Consider the following 15,179-nt stretch of genomic DNA (forward strand, 5'->3'; position numbering starts at 1 on the left):
TTCTTCTCTCTCTCTCTCTCTCTCTCTCTCTCTCTCTCTCTCTCTCTCTCTCTCTCGTCCTGTTTCTCTTGTCCTGACCTTGAACTCAGAGATCCACCCGCCCCTGCCTTCTGAGTGCTTGGAGTGACTGACATCTCCCAAGACTGAACACAAGGCAGGCAGGACTCTACCACTGAGCCACAACCTCAGCCCCTCACTGGGGGATTCTAGGCAGAGGCTCCACCACTGAGCCACACCCCAGCCCCTCACTGGGGGATTCTAGGCAGGACTCTACCACTGAGCCACACCCCAGCCCCTCACTGGGGGATTCTAGGCAGGGGCTCTACCACTGAGCCACACCCTTTCCCTCTCTTTAATCCCTGGCCCTGCTCATCTCAGACTCCATCCCTCTATTCCTGTCTCTCCTCTCTCCATCAACACTCCATCTTTTTGCCTGCCTGGCTACTGTTCTTTACTTTCTTCATTAATTTTGAGACAGTGTCTTGTTGTGGTCCAGAGTGCTGGGATTACAGGTGTGCACACAGCACCTGGCTCTGACTGGGATTACAGGTGTGCACAGAGCACCTGGCTCTGACTGTCTTTCTGTCCAGTTCCAGCTTATTTCTACCCTGTGGGTCCAGGAGCTCAGCTTAGATCCATCCCCATCCATCTACCTGGTACCACTGGCCTTCCTTACCAGACCCTATACCTGTCTGTCCCTTTCTTCCCTAGGTCTTCTGGGCCCATGCCTCCTGTAGCCCCTGCTGGCAGGCCATGTTCCCACCCGCCTGGGTAGAGCTGTGTCCCACCTTACAGCCCTTGCTGTTCATGGAATCCAGGGTCCTCTTCAGCTCAGGAGTCGGGGGCTCCAGCAGCTCCACCTGAGTCCTCACGCCCTGCTCCGTGTATGGTCCCACCAGGTAGTAGTTGTCACCCCACTCATCCCCAGTCACCTTCGCCTTCGTCTGCAGCACAGTGTAGATGCCACCCACTGTGGGCCAAAGTGCAAAAGGACAGACAACCCCACCATTGGTTCACAGCTCTGATGGGGCAGAAGACAGGCGGGAGCCCACACTCGGGAAGCAGAGGAGGTGGGGGCTGGGGCATGGAAAGCCCAAGAGGGTAGCCTCTTGTGAGGTGAGGGGAGGAGCAGGGTTAGGCTCCTGGTCGTCTGAGGGTTTTAGGAGCTGGAGGAAACAAGGATTGGGGACCCAGGTTCTAATGCTCCCAACTTTCGGGTGCATCAGCTTCCCACAGTTACCTAAAGGAAGCTGGAATTCATAATCCTCACCTATGACTCTCATGGAAGGGGCACAGGCACACTGGGCCCTGCTCCTCCTGTGACCCCACCTCAGATTGAGGAATCTAGGTCCTCGGCTTCTTGCCCTGGGACCAGCACTGTGGCAGGACACAGCTCTGTCTGCCAACTCCCACCATGCTGGGAAAGACAGTCTTTTTCTCCTCCAGGATGGAGAGAACGAAACACTCAGATCCATGCAGCCCAGCCTTCTCACGAGCAAGAAGCTAGTGGTCTAGACTACCCCCCACACAACTGCGGGCTGTGGGTTCCTCCCATTCCAGTGTGCAAGTGAGGGGCCTCAGGGAGACACCTCTCCACTTAGGAAGCCATGGCTTAGGCCCTGGGTCCTTCACAGCTGGGCATTCAAGTTCCCAGCTCTTTCCCACCTTGGATCTAAGAATTCGAGTGTCTAGGCTCCCCTCGTCTTTACACTAAAGTGGTCCGGTCCACCATGCTCTCTGAACGATCTACGAATCCTAAGTTTTCGGAGCAAACTCTAGTTCACAGTCACATCCTCTGGACCACAGACCCGAAAGCTCCGTGCTCCCCAGGGTTTTAGATCTGAGGTCTCTCGGCCCTCGAAAACCTCCCTCCAAGACCCGGGAATCTCTCTCTGAGTGCCCTCTCCCCTACATCGCAGGACCTGAAGCCTCCTTCCATCTTGAGAGTAGCCTCTGGTCCCTTCCCCCCAGGGCCTAGGACGCCTACTCCTGGCCCACCTCAAGGACACAGAAGTCACAGGCGCTTTTCACAGGACCCAAGTGTTCGCCCACGAAGCTCTGTGCCCGTATGAACAGGGTTTGGGGCCCCCATCCTCGACTGCCCTCCTCGGTCAAGGGACCGAGGCTGGCGTTCTCACCCTTGTTGGCCACCTCCCAGGCCACCTCGAAAAGCACTGTGTTTTCCGGGTCGAACTCATCCTCCCAATCTTCCAGTCCTGGAAGTGAGGACATGGAGAGACTGCGGCTGAGAGGCATGGCTGCTACAAGCAGGGGACTTCGAGCACCAAAAATGAAAACCGGAGAGGTCGGCTGGGAATGCACCAGACTTGGTGACCGGCCGGGTTAGCGGGTGTCCCACGGGAAGCTTGCAAAGCACTCCGCTTCCTATTACACGACCGCACCCCCGCCCCAGAGCGTTCCGACTCAGGTAGGCAGCACGGCGACACAGAGTCGGGCGAGCAGCTGCAGTGATACCTTGTGACCGCCAGGAGGCACTGCCCACAATGATGGTCTAGCAGGATTGGTCCGCGTCTTGGGGACGGGACTGCGGCGTCTTCTTATTGGAGGATGGGATCCAGTTTCTCTAGCCAGACCCTCCAGGGGTCCTAGAGGGGGCGGGGCTTGTTGCTGGGCAGCATGGAAGTAATTGGTGAATAGAACTGTCAGTCTCTGCTGCGGCCCCAATTTGGGGAGGAAGGGTGGACAGAGGGGAAAACGATCGTGGAGGACGTGTGGTTGCTACAAAAAGTGTTCAGGATTTTGCAATCGGATTTAGCGGTTGGGGGAGGGGTGGGTGGGTAAAAGGAGGAGGAGCAGGAGAAGTCAAGAACCCGCCCAAGATTCAGACACCCGCCTTCCAATTTAGCCTCTGGGATGGGCGCGGCCAGGAGAGTTTTACATATTTTATGAACCATAGAGAGGGCTGGATGACCGGGGAGCCTAGAGAGAACAAAGGCTGCTCCTGGCCGGTTTCCGTTTCCGCTGAGGCATTGGCGGTTGGTGTGCATCATGGCAACTGTGGTAAGTGTTGGGTGCTTGTGGAGAACTGAGAAAAATCCTCCTTGTGGAGTCTGAGGAGGCGGTCTGATGGAAGAGTGCTAAGGAAGATGCCCGGTTTTGGGGGAGGACTCATGAGTCTGAGGGAGGATGCTGAGGAGGATCCTGGGTCTGAGCAAGAGATAAAGAGGAGGATGCCTGTGTGCATGAAGGAAGAGGGGCTGAGGAAGTCGCCTGGGTCTCAAGGAGGCTTGGGAGGGCACGTGGGTCTAAGGGAAGCATTGGGAAGAATGTAGCAAGGTCTGAGGAAGGAGTGCTGATGTGTGCACCTTTCTGTGTGAGCTAGGAGGGCTGGAGCCTAAATGCCTGGGCCTGAGGGAGGACTGTGTGGGGCCCGGTCTAGGGGAGGCGGGACCGGTGAGGATGCCTGGACTTAATGGAAGACCTGGGTCTGAAAGAAGAGCCTGGTGTCTTGACCTCTGAGGAAGGAGAAAGCTAATCGTCGTGGCCTTAGAATATGATGGAGAAGACAACTATGTCTAAGAACAATGTCGTGCCAGGCGGTGGTGGCGCACGCCTCTAATCCCAGCACTCGGGAGGCAGAGGCTGGCAGATCTCTGTGAGTTCCAGAATAGCCATGGCTGTGCAGAGAAATCCGGTCTCGAAAAACAAGAACAAAAAAGAATCCTAGGTCTAGTAGGAGACAGTGTGGCACACACCTTTAGATTAAGCACTTGGGAGGCAGAGGCATGCAGATCTCTGGGTTCGAGGCCAGCCTGGTCATCTACAGAGCAAGTTTTTGGATATCCAGAAATACACAGAGAAACCCTGTCCGGATACCTCCCACAAAAAAAAAAAAAAAAAAAAAAAGAATACTAAGTGTGATGGAAGAATCATGTGGATACTTAATTTGTTTTTTACTCACACACAGGTTATATTGTTTAGCTCTGGCTATCCTGGACTCACTTTATAGACCAGGCTGGCCTGGAACGCACAAGGATCCGCCGGCCTCTGCCTCCCAGTGTTGGACTTAAAGGTGTGCCCTGGCAGGATGCTCAGGTGTCTACGTGAATAAGTAAACAAGAGCCTGGGCCGGCAGGACCTTGACTTCACCTTCCTCCTGGTCGAGTCAGTGCAGTTGTGCAGTCCTCTGTCTCAGTCCTGAGCTTTGGAGAGACTACAACTGTGAGCCTGTGCTGTGTGCTGGAGAGCATGGATCGTGGACAGGGAAGTAGTCCAGAGGGCCAGAGCACAGTGCAGGTTCAGAGCTTGGCACCTTGTCCAGAGACTATGTGCATTTCCTGGAACCTCATACGGGGCACATGTCTGTGAACACACAATTACTGAAATGATAAAATGAGAGAGTAAGACCCCAGAAAGTGAGACCAAACATACTGGGCCTGACATCTGCTCTCCAGACAGGTGAAGAAATACTGTGATCTTTTGGTGGCCTCAGTTGTGATCTTGAGCCCAGTCAAGTTGTAGGTAGGACAGTGGAGAGCCTGTTGCTGTTAACCATGATGGGGAGGTAGGGGGAAAGAGCCACACTTGAAGGTCTGTCCTCTGAATCCAGAGGTGGGCCGGGCTGGCGATGTGTGTCATTTGTTTGTGTTTTGTTTATTCTCCATTCTCGTACGGCACAGTTGTGAGACTTCACCTGTATCCAGCCTCGGGTCAGAGCTCCCAGAGCATTGCCTGGTGGTCGCTTCAAATTTTTTAAGTTACTTTTAAATGTATTTAAGTTTATTATTATATTATGTTATATGTAGGAACTTGTACATGCACCATGTAATTTCAGTGCCTAAAGAAGGCCAGAAAAGGGCATTGGATCTCCTGGAACTAGAATTATGGATGTGAGCCACCATGTTGGAACCAAACCTGGGACCTTTGCAAGAGCAGCAAGTGCTCTTAACCACTGAGCCATCTCTGCCGCCCCTGTTTTCACATAGTTTTCCTGTGTGTATGTCTGTGTATGTGTGCCTGGTGCCCACAAAGGACACAGGAGGATTGACCTACAGATGGTTGTGGGCTGCCATGGGTTGCTGGGATTGAACCTACCTGGATCCTATAGAAGAGCAACCATGTTCCCAACCACTGAGCCATTTCTTCAGCCCCAAGAGCAACCATGTTCCCAACCACTGAGCCATTTCTTCAGCCCCAAGTTATAGCTGGAAACTAAACCTGGGTCCTCTGCAAGAGGAGGAAAAAAAAAACCACTCTTAAGCCCTGAGCCGTCTCTCCATCCCCTAAATGATATTTGTATTTATTTTGTGTGTGTATATTTGTGTGGGTGATGGTTTGCCAGGGCTCATGTACACATCAGAGGGTAACCTGTGGGAGTGGGTTCTCTCATTCCACCATGTGGGTCAGGTTTGGAGACAGGCACCTTCCTGCCGGCTTCCTCAGAGTCCCTGCCCAGCACACTGCTCCTTGGAGACCTCATTGTCACCCTGACCCTTGACTCCTGCGTGCGCCTGGGCTCCGATCTCTGACCAGTGGCCTCAGCAGTTTGAAGGTGCCCGCAGATGGCCAGGAGCCACTTGAATAAAGGTCTTATAGATTGTGGCCGCCTCTGAAGCCTCACGGCAGAGCCGTTGCCTCCACATTCGGGGGATTATGTATATAGAACATAGCCCCTCCTCCAGGACATAGGGGTATTTCTTCCTGAGTTCCATGTGGGCACCAGAGAGCCAGCAGAACCGGATCTAGGTCCCAAGGGTGTTGCCAGCATGAGCGTAGTAGCCTTTATTTATTTATTTTTGGATTTTCAAGTCAGGGTTTTTCTGTGCAGCCCTGACTGTTCTGTAGACCAGGCTGGCCTCAAACTCAGAGATCCGTCTGCCTCTTCCTCCTGAGTGCTGGGATTAAAGGTGTGTGCCACCACCACTTGGCTCAGGGAGATAGTTTCTTAGTTAAGATTCCTTTTCCCTAATAACTCTAGCTTGTGTCAAATTGACAGAAAACTTAAACTGACCAGCATGGCAGGTTTATGGCTCACAGTTGGAGGAGATACAGTCCCTTTGACAGTAGGAGCCCGAGGCAATCGGTCACATTGTGTCCTCAGAAGCAGAGAGTGATAAATCCTGGTGTTTTCCCATTTAACTCAGTCCAGAAACAAACATGTTTGCAGACATGCCCAGAAGTTGGTTTCTATGGTGATTATAAACACCACTGAGATGAAATGTGGCAGGATGGAGCACACTCCGCACAGCAGGGAGGAATTGGCAGGATGGAGCACACTTCTGCACAGCAGGGAGGAGTTCTTGCTGGGTCTTGAATCCTAAAGGGGTGTTTGTTCAGCAGTGGACAAACTTAGCAGGACTATTTGTTGGGAGAGCTGGGTTCCTGGGGGTGTGTCTTTGCTTGCTTGCCCTGTGGAGAGCCTGTGTGTAATAGTAGTTTGGGGTCTCGTGCTCCTGGCATCTATCCAGCCTCTGCGAAGAGTAAATAACTGCACAGCAGGAGCCAGGCTGTGACAGCCGTAAGGGATCCTGGAAGTCCTGTCCTGGGAGAGGCACGCTGAGCATCGCAGCATTGTGCTTTCTTAGTTCATAAAAATATCACAAGCTGCGCCAGGACCACTATCTGGATTTCTCTGTAGCTGGGGCTAGCCCCAGGTTTAAAGCACGCCTCCTGACTCAGCCTCTTTCCGGGCACCCCCACCTTTCCCACAGCTCCCTCCCCGAGCCTTTGCTTCTATTTCTGGACCATTGCTTTCTCTTCCTGGAATCGTGTCTTATTTTATGCATATGGCTGTTTTGCCTCCGCGTATGTCTTTGTCTGTGGAGGCCAGAAGAGGGTGTCATACCTCCTGGAGCTAGAGTTACAGACATTGTGAGACACCGCATGTGTGCACGTGCTTTACCTGGGTCCCCGGGAGGGCAGCCAGTGATCCGACATGGAATCGTTATGTGTAGAGCCCATACACTGAAGACATTCAGTGTTCTTCCTTATCCTGCTTGTTCACCCATTGGTCACTGAACGCGATGTGTGTGGCACTTGACTGTTGTGACCATTGGTGTGCTTGCTCTGTGGGAGCTTCCAAGGGCTCAGACATCCCAGGACATATTTACTCCTGTCTCTCCTCTGAGAGGGAATAGCGGTAGCTGCTGCTTCGGGAGCTCAGGAGACCCTGGTAGGTGTTTGTTGAATGAGCTCGGTACTCTAATATGTCAAACCGTGAACACAGAGTCCAAGGTGCACCAGAGAGGTGTGAACTGTGCCCTTCATGGGGTATGCACCTACTAGGAACCAGAGCACTGCTCTGGGAGACTCCTGGGCCTCTGTAGTGGGCTGATCACCCTGCCTATTGGTGACAGCACAGTGGGGGGCTGCCTGTTAGGGAAGGAACATAACGGAACTCCTGGGGACTGTCGGACCTTGAGGAGGGAAAGGAGATAAAAACGGGGCGCGTGGGGATCTCACACATCCATTCTCCTTGCCTGCAGGCAGCCACCACCAAAGTCCCTGAGATCCGGGATGTGACGAGAATCGAGCGAATTGGTAAGTGTGCAGACACAGGACAGGGAGACTGCAGCTGAGTGTTCGGACAGACAGACTGGCAGAGAAGGATGTGGTAGGTCCTGCTGCCATAGACCTGGTGCCTCCATGAGGTTTCTGGAGTATCTGAACCATGTTCCCTGCATACAAGTGCCTGTGGTCAAATGCTTCCTGGGGGTGTCCTGGCGTGTTTTGTTTCTGGTGTGTCTCCTCGTGCCTGGAGAACCCTCAACAGATGACCATGAGATTCATGGGTGCACATGCTGGAAGTCCCCTGTCATCCTATCTTTTGAAGAATGACAGGAGAGAGAGAGACCATCATGCAACAGGGCTCACGTGGAGGGGAAGCGGGGAGACCGGCCTCTGGAGACAGGAGCAATGGAGAGAGGAAGAGAGAGCAATGGTGGGGGGAGGTGGGCAGGAAGGGTCTTTTATGAGGGGATGTATTGCATGTGCTGTAGCGACTTAGCAGATGGCATCGTCAGGCTAGCACCATCCCCACTGAGCCACAGCTCACCACCTTCAGCCAGCCGGGGGGGGGGGTGCAGAAGCTCGCGTGGTGTCTCCCAGGAGTCCTGCTGGCCTGCTGTTCAGCAGTCACTCCCCACCTCTAAGACAGTAGAGGACTGTGGGTTCCAAGTGCTGACTCATGGTGGACTTATGAGCCCAGCGCCCAGGCTTCTGGCTCTGCGCCTCATTTTCCTGACCCGCAGATTGGGGCTAACACTGACCCTTGTGAATGTCAGAGTCACTGAGAGACTGTGGGCAGGTGTGGTAGCTGAGGCAGAGGACCATGGGTTCCAAGACAGCCTGGGGAACTTGGTGAGACCCTGTCTCTAAAACTTAAAAGATAGTGTTTTAAGCATGGCACATTGATGCTTCCCCGTTTAAAGGGCTGGAGCCTGTTGCAGCTGACCTGGTAGAGACCAGCTGCACCAGTGATGCCCTTGGATGTTGCCTGTCCAGGCTTTGAAATTTTTCTTCTTTGTTTTTTTGAGACAGGATCTTTTATCTTTTCCCTTACTCACTATATATATCCCTGGCTGTCCTGGAACTCACTCTATAGAGCAGGCTGGCCTCGAACTCAACAGAGATCCACCTGCTTCTGCTTCCCGAGTGTTGGGATCACAGATGTGTACTGCCATGTGGCCGATGAGTTCTGCTTAACTGAAATGAAGCAACTCCTATCCCAATGCCTGGGGAGAGCCCAGGGACTCAGACTTCCCCAGCGCTCGCTAAATCTCATCTCCACAAAAGTGACACAACCCCCTTGGAGGTGTGGTAGCATCCAGCAGGCATGACTCAGTCTGGTGCCTCTGTCCTTTGAGCTTTATTACAGAGCTCCTGTCCGCACCCCTGCCTGGGTGGGGTCTGGGCTTCGGCCCTAACCTGTCCTCACTCTCTCCTCATCCCTGTGGATGGGCTCAGGAATGGAAGCAGCATGCTCTGGCTTGTCAGGGTGATGTCTAATTCCAGCCCTGAGGGCCAAGTACCAGTATCCTCCCACAGAGGTTCTCGCCGTTCATTCTTGAGCCCATACCTGGGACCATGGTGGCATCGTTAAGTGCTCAGATGCTGCACATTTAACTGTACATGCTCAGGCATCTTCCTGGCCTCATTTGACCGAGAGAGCAACCCGAGCTCTCAAGGAAGCCCTTGACTCAGAGTCCAATAGCGTGGAACCAGCCAGTGACTCTTCCCTTCTCCCACACAGGTGCTCACTCCCACATCAGGGGTCTTGGACTGGATGATGCCTTGGAACCAAGACAGGTAGAGCTTTGGGGCTGGGTATGTGGGCTGCTCCTGCCAAGTTGGGCAGGGCTATTCCTATCTTCAGACCTCTTGATTCTATGCAAAAGCAGTTCAGCCACAGTGATGCCCACCTGCAATCCCAGTGCTAGAAGGCAGAGGCAGAGTTCTGGGAGTTCAAGGCCAGCCTGGTCTGCAGAGGGAGACCTTGCCTCAAAAAACAAAAACAAACAAACAAAAAGAACAAGAAGAAAGTCAGTACAGGCAGAGTGTGGGCCAGGGTGTGGTGGGAATATAACAGTGGCTTTGGAGGCCATCAGTCACCTTCCATGCCTCTCACCTCCTATCCTCCAGGCTTCCCAGGGCATGGTGGGGCAGCTGGCTGCCCGGCGCGCAGCTGGTGTGGTGCTGGAGATGATCCGAGAAGGGAAGATTGCAGGGCGGGCCGTCCTCATTGCTGGCCAGCCAGGCACCGGGAAGACAGCCATTGCCATGGGTAAGAGGCCAGTGAGTCCCTTCTGTGCAAGTCAGGAACAGGGTAACTTCAGCAGACACTCCTAGAAGCATTAGTAGGAGGCTGTCTAGGCCACTGAGCAGTTACAGTTAAATGGGGTCCCCTGTCTTGTAGCCTCAACATTCTCTGCTTCCATGTTGGGGTCACCATGTATCCAAGAAGACTGAGTCAGCTCCCACCATCCCCACTGTAGTCCAGTCAGGAGCTGCTGCTCTGTAGGGAAGCCATTTGCTTCTGCATTTGTGATTCCATCGCACGGTGCTGCAGAGCAGGCTGGGCCTTTGAAAGTCGACATTCTTGGCTGGCCTGGAGATGCACCCTCCCCTGCTCCCAAGCTGGGGTAAAGGTGTTTGCCGCCGTGTAGCATCGTCTTGTCATTTTTTTAATCGGGATCATTGCTGTCTTCATAGAGTAGGGGTTCTGGGGTAAGGACAGATGGCCCTCTCTGCAGCAAGCCCATTAGTGACCGAGGACCACAGCTGCCTCTCTTCCTTGTGGAACTCTGTGATCATGCTTCAGGGTCCTCTGAGGCTCTCCTGATCCACCTGTCTTCCCACTCCCACCTCAGCCAAGACGGTAGGGCCAGGGGTGGCTCCGTCAGTTCCGAAATGGCACTACCTGGAGAGGTGGCCGTGTCACCGTGCCTTGCTAGGTGATGTGTGCTGAGGTGGAAACTAAATGGCTGGTAGGGCGGACACGGAGCAGAGGCATGCATGGTTTTAAGGATGTCTATCGGGAGCGTGAACCACACAGCCCCGCTGTGTCAGTGACCTGGGGCCAGCAGCCACAGCTGCCTGACCGCTGCTCCCACAGGCATGGCCCAGGCACTGGGCCCCGACACACCATTCACAGCCATCGCAGGCAGCGAGATATTTTCTCTGGAGATGAGCAAGACTGAGGCTCTGACTCAAGCCTTCCGCCGTTCCATTGGCGTTCGTATCAAGTGAGTAGCGGATGGATGTCCACTCTGCTTGCCTGAAGTCCTGGTCTGTGAACCGGAGTAGTGGGAGCCAGTCTGACCCAGGCTCTATTGTCTCTCCTGCCAGGGAGGAGACAGAGATCATTGAAGGCGAAGTGGTGGAGATCCAGATTGACCGACCAGCCACGGGCACGGTGAGTCTCTGGCTTCTTAGTCCCTCACCTCTTGCTTCAGCCACATTCATGGCCAAGAGAGTGTGTGGGCTGATGAGTTACTGTGGCACCAAGAACCAAATGCTTCCCTTCCCCCAGAGCTCCTTCACGCTAGGCCCACCCGGGTGACTTACCTCCCCACACTTCCTGCTTCCAGTTGTCACCCAGATGTGTCTGCCTGGTCAAACCCCTGTGTCTCAGGCAGCTGCCCTGGGTTTCATTTTATGCCTTTAGTTGCTAGTGGGGTGACTGAATGTGGAAGGCCCTTGTTGCCAGGCCTGGTGTGTCCCTCACACAGCCCATGTGTGGAAGGAGCCAGCCGCTCACTGGCTCTGAGCTGCGCCTGTGCACACGCGCCCATGCGTGTAAAGAAATGCAAGTTTTTAACCTAGAGGGTAAATGGTCTAATAGGTTTTCCTTCGTCCTGTTTTACAGCCGCTCTGGAATCTCATCTCTCACCAAGGAATGAGTTGAGATTCCAGAGGGCTGAGACATCAAGTCTAGAAGCTTCGGAACTTCTCTGTTGCAGGGGTTGCTAGGGTGGGACCTTCCTGCCTGTCCATGTGAGCTCTCCACAGCCACGCTCTTAACACCAGCCATTCCAGAGCTTGTGTTTTGGTGGCAGTACTCTCAGTGTCTTGCAGCCATCACTGCCTCTACCTAGTTCTAGAATTTTCTATCACCCCATGAAAAAAATATACCTGTATGCGAACAGCCCTGGCGTTCCCCTCCCCAGCCGAGTGATCTCTGCCCACTTCTGGACTTGCAGGTTCTGGCTACTTTCTAAGCGTGGGCCTGTAGGGCGGTGGGCGAGTGCCTGGTTTCCAAGTTTGTGTTGCAGCTGGGCATGGTAGCGCACCTTTCATTCCTGCACTCAGGAGGCAGAGGCAGGGGGATCTCTGTGAGTTCAGGGCCTGCCTTGTCTATAAAGTGAGTTCTGGGCTACACAGAGAAGCTGTTTTGATGAACAAGCAGAGAAACCCACCTGTGTGTGGCTGGATCTTCACGTGATGTTTCAGTTGCTACTGAAATGCCTGGAGAAAGACGTGCTCCGGCATCGACCAAGCCTTGGCACTTCCACGTCTGTGTCATGGGTGGACCCTCCTCCCTTTCCATTTGCTCTGTGGGTGTGAGATGAGTGTGTGTCCAAACTGCCCTTGAACCCTCATCCACCTGCCTATGCTGTGAATGTTCTCTTTAATGGCTCAGTGGTTAAGAATATGGACTGCTCTTCCAGAGGACCCCAGTTCAGTTCCCAGCATTCACATAGTGGCTCACAGCCACCTGGAACCACAGTTCTAGAGATCCAGTAATACCCTCTTCTGGCTTTTGTGGGTACCAGTACCCACACATATGTTTGTAATTAAAGAGAATAAAATGTTAAAATATTTATGTTCAAAGCTGGGCAGTGGTGGTTTTGCATCCCAAGTGCAGAAATTAAAAGTGTATCACCTCCCGGCTGGATTTTTTGTTCTTAATTAATGTTTTATAAAATGATTTTGTCTTGTTTTCTTTTTTCGTTTATTTAGTGTGTGTAGAGGTCAGAGGACAAACTGTGGTAGTTGGTTCTTCTCCCACTAAGTTCCAAGGTCATTGAGATTGGTTCATGTACCTTGCCCACCCGACTGCTTTGCTGGCCCAGCTTCTTTTTCTTTTCTCCTCTCTCTCTCTTTCTTTTTTTCTTTCTTTCTCCCCCATTTGTTTGTTTTGGTTTTCGAGGCAGGATTTCTCTGTGTAACAGTTCTGGGTGTCCTGGATCTTGTTTTGTGGATCAAATGGGATGGCCCGGTCTCAGTTGCCTTTATTTGCTGTTTTGATTTTGTAATCAACAAAACTGCTTTTTTTTCTACTGTGGTCAGATGCTCAAGAGGCTGAGGCAGGAGGTCTTGCGAGCCCAGGGGTTCAAGTCCACACTGTATAATAGAATGAGACTTTGTCTCAGATAATGGGAGTGGGGCTGCGGATGTGCAGAGGCCAACCTGCCTAGAGTTGAATCGATGTGAGGGCCCGGAAACGTGAGTTGGTGGTGCATGCTGGGCCCAGGCCTCAGGGTTCCAGGCCCAGGACTACAGGGGAAACAATGGCTTTGGCTTTGATTTGGGCATGAAAGAGCCCTGTTAGCATTGGCACTTCTTCCCACTCTTCTGTGGGCTCACAGTGACACACAGCACACACTGGAGAGTACCACTCAAGTCCTGGTATCCATGCAATCACCTTCCAAAGGCCATCCCCTCCACAAGCTTCCTGTGCCACGCCAGTTTTGGCCACAAAGGGTGAGTTGGTCTGAGTGTTTCCTGGTGTGTCCTCTCAGGGATCCAAGGTGGGCAAGCTGACCCTCAAGACCACGGAGATGGAGACCATCTATGACTTGGGCACCAAGATGATCGAGTCTCTGACCAAGGACAAGGTCCAGGCCGGGTGAGCCTTTGCAGCCATGAAGGTGGCTGGGGCAGTGAGAGTCTTCTCTTTTGTTTTATTCTCCAAGACAGCTTCTCTGTGGCCTTGTAGCCTTAGCTGTCCTGGAACTCACTTTGTAGACCAGGCTGGCCTTGAACTCAAAGAGATAGATCCTCTTCACCTCCTAAGTGCTGAGATCAGAGGTGCTCCTGCTCCAGCCTCTCTGCTGAGTGCTGGGACTCTCACTGTGTCCCGTTGCCCCTGCAGGGATGTGATCACGATTGACAAGGCCACAGGCAAGATTTCCAAGCTGGGCCGCTCTTTCACACGCGCTCGAGACTATGACGCCATGGGCTCCCAGGTACTTGGCTGACCCTGACTTTGCAATGGGATATTTCTATGTCTTTTGTTACATCGTGGGGTCTGGATGCTATGTTACCTCTGGTGTGTGGCCCCTGGTGCCCGTGCCCTTGCTGCCCTCACACTTGCCCTCGGCCCCACAGACCAAGTTTGTGCAGTGCCCAGATGGGGAGCTGCAGAAGCGCAAGGAGGTGGTTCACACCGTGTCCCTCCATGAGATTGATGTCATCAACTCCCGTACTCAGGGCTTCCTGGCCCTCTTCTCAGGTCAGCTGTCCCTCCCCCATTAGTCCCCAGCACCGTGACTGCACCCATCTTCTGGTGTGCCCCCTTCTTTCTCTTCCCTTGGCGCCACCCACCCTCTGGTCTTTGTACCCCTCTCCTGGCACTGCCACCTCCTCAGTCTGTCTTCCCAGACCTGCCGTCTGCCTTCTGTTCTCCTTTTGAGTTTATCCTTCCGTGCATGGGTTCCTGCCTTCTGTCCTTTGTGGGCGATCCAGGGTCCTGGCCCGACTCTATAGCACTACAGCTCCACCCTGGCATTCACTCCCTTTGTCTGAGCCTCAACCCAGCCCCTCGCTCCACTGATGCCCCTGTCTCTGGCAGGAGACACAGGGGAGATCAAGTCAGAAGTCCGAGAACAGATCAATGCCAAGGTGGCTGAGTGGAGAGAGGAGGGCAAGGCGGAGATCATCCCTGGGGTGAGTGACTGGGCTGAGGTGGGCGGGTCTGGCCTGGGTCCGCAGTCTCCACCCTGATCTTGATCTGTGTCCCACTGATTCCAGGTGCTGTTCATCGACGAGGTCCACATGCTGGATATTGAGAGTTTCTCCTTCCTCAACCGGGCCCTGGAGAGTGACATGGCCCCTGTCCTCATCATGGCCACCAATCGAGGCATTACCCGGTGAGCAGCTTTAGAGCTTTCTGGGTGAAGGTGCGCTCTGGCCCAGGGGGTGTTGGTATCCTGCGCACCGTGGTTGGTATGCCAGCACCTCCTCACCAAGCTTGCCTCAGCGTTGTCCCCAGTCAACTTGCAGTTCAGAACTGCTGGCCAAGGCACCCAGAGACACCCCAGGAAGTCACCCCGAGCTGGGCTCGGGGCATCAGTTAGGCACATCACAAACTGCGATGACCCTCAAGTCACTCACCCAGACACTTCGTCACCTGAACCCAACGATACTGTGACGTGCTGGGCATGGGGTCACTTCCTCCACCAGTGGGCTAGCACTGTGGAGACTGAGACCAAGGAGGGACAGGGCTCAGGGTGCAAGACTCCCTCTAGTGGTGGCTCATGAGCTTCGCTGAGCACGTCACCCTGTCTCATGTTTTACCATGGCATCCCCTTTCGGTTGTTTTTGAAGTTGTGTGTATGTAGTGGGGGTGGGGTGTAGAGGTGCGGATTCAGCTGTGGGCAGAGTCCAGAGCTGTAGACCCTGCAGCTGCCTTTATGAGCGGTTATGAGCTACCCAGTGTGGGTACTGGGAACCTACCTGGGTCTTCTGCAGGAACACTCTTTTTTTTTTTTTTTTTT

The 15,179-nt window shown here is 53.6% G+C and overlaps 2 protein-coding genes across 2 annotated transcripts in view; one reads left to right on the forward strand and one right to left on the reverse strand.

Moving 5' to 3' along the window:
* Window positions 1-2,465, reverse strand: part of Gys1 (glycogen synthase 1) — a 19,820-nt gene extending 17,355 nt beyond the window's left edge. Inside the window, exons 1-2 of the mRNA XM_005366799.2 lie at window positions 2,139-2,465; window positions 789-970 (exon numbers count right to left, since the gene is read on the reverse strand). Of these exons, the coding sequence (XP_005366856.1) occupies window positions 789-970; window positions 2,139-2,256 (300 nt within the window). The 5' untranslated portion in view covers window positions 2,257-2,465. The remainder of the gene's footprint in view (window positions 1-788; window positions 971-2,138) is intronic.
* A 340-nt stretch (window positions 2,466-2,805) lies between these two features.
* Ruvbl2 (RuvB like AAA ATPase 2) overlaps window positions 2,806-15,179 on the forward strand; it is a 14,186-nt gene continuing 1,812 nt past the window's right edge. Inside the window, exons 1-11 of the mRNA XM_005366803.3 lie at window positions 2,806-3,021; window positions 7,446-7,500; window positions 9,212-9,267; window positions 9,601-9,742; window positions 10,574-10,703; window positions 10,807-10,873; window positions 13,203-13,309; window positions 13,556-13,649; window positions 13,792-13,915; window positions 14,255-14,349; window positions 14,434-14,552. Coding sequence (XP_005366860.1) covers window positions 3,010-3,021; window positions 7,446-7,500; window positions 9,212-9,267; window positions 9,601-9,742; window positions 10,574-10,703; window positions 10,807-10,873; window positions 13,203-13,309; window positions 13,556-13,649; window positions 13,792-13,915; window positions 14,255-14,349; window positions 14,434-14,552 — 1,001 coding nt within the window. The 5' untranslated portion in view covers window positions 2,806-3,009. The remainder of the gene's footprint in view (window positions 3,022-7,445; window positions 7,501-9,211; window positions 9,268-9,600; window positions 9,743-10,573; window positions 10,704-10,806; window positions 10,874-13,202; window positions 13,310-13,555; window positions 13,650-13,791; window positions 13,916-14,254; window positions 14,350-14,433; window positions 14,553-15,179) is intronic.

This window comes from Microtus ochrogaster, unplaced genomic scaffold (assembly GCF_000317375.1).
Source record: "Microtus ochrogaster isolate Prairie Vole_2 unplaced genomic scaffold, MicOch1.0 UNK14, whole genome shotgun sequence".
In the NCBI taxonomy this organism is placed as follows: Eukaryota; Metazoa; Chordata; class Mammalia; order Rodentia; family Cricetidae; genus Microtus; species Microtus ochrogaster.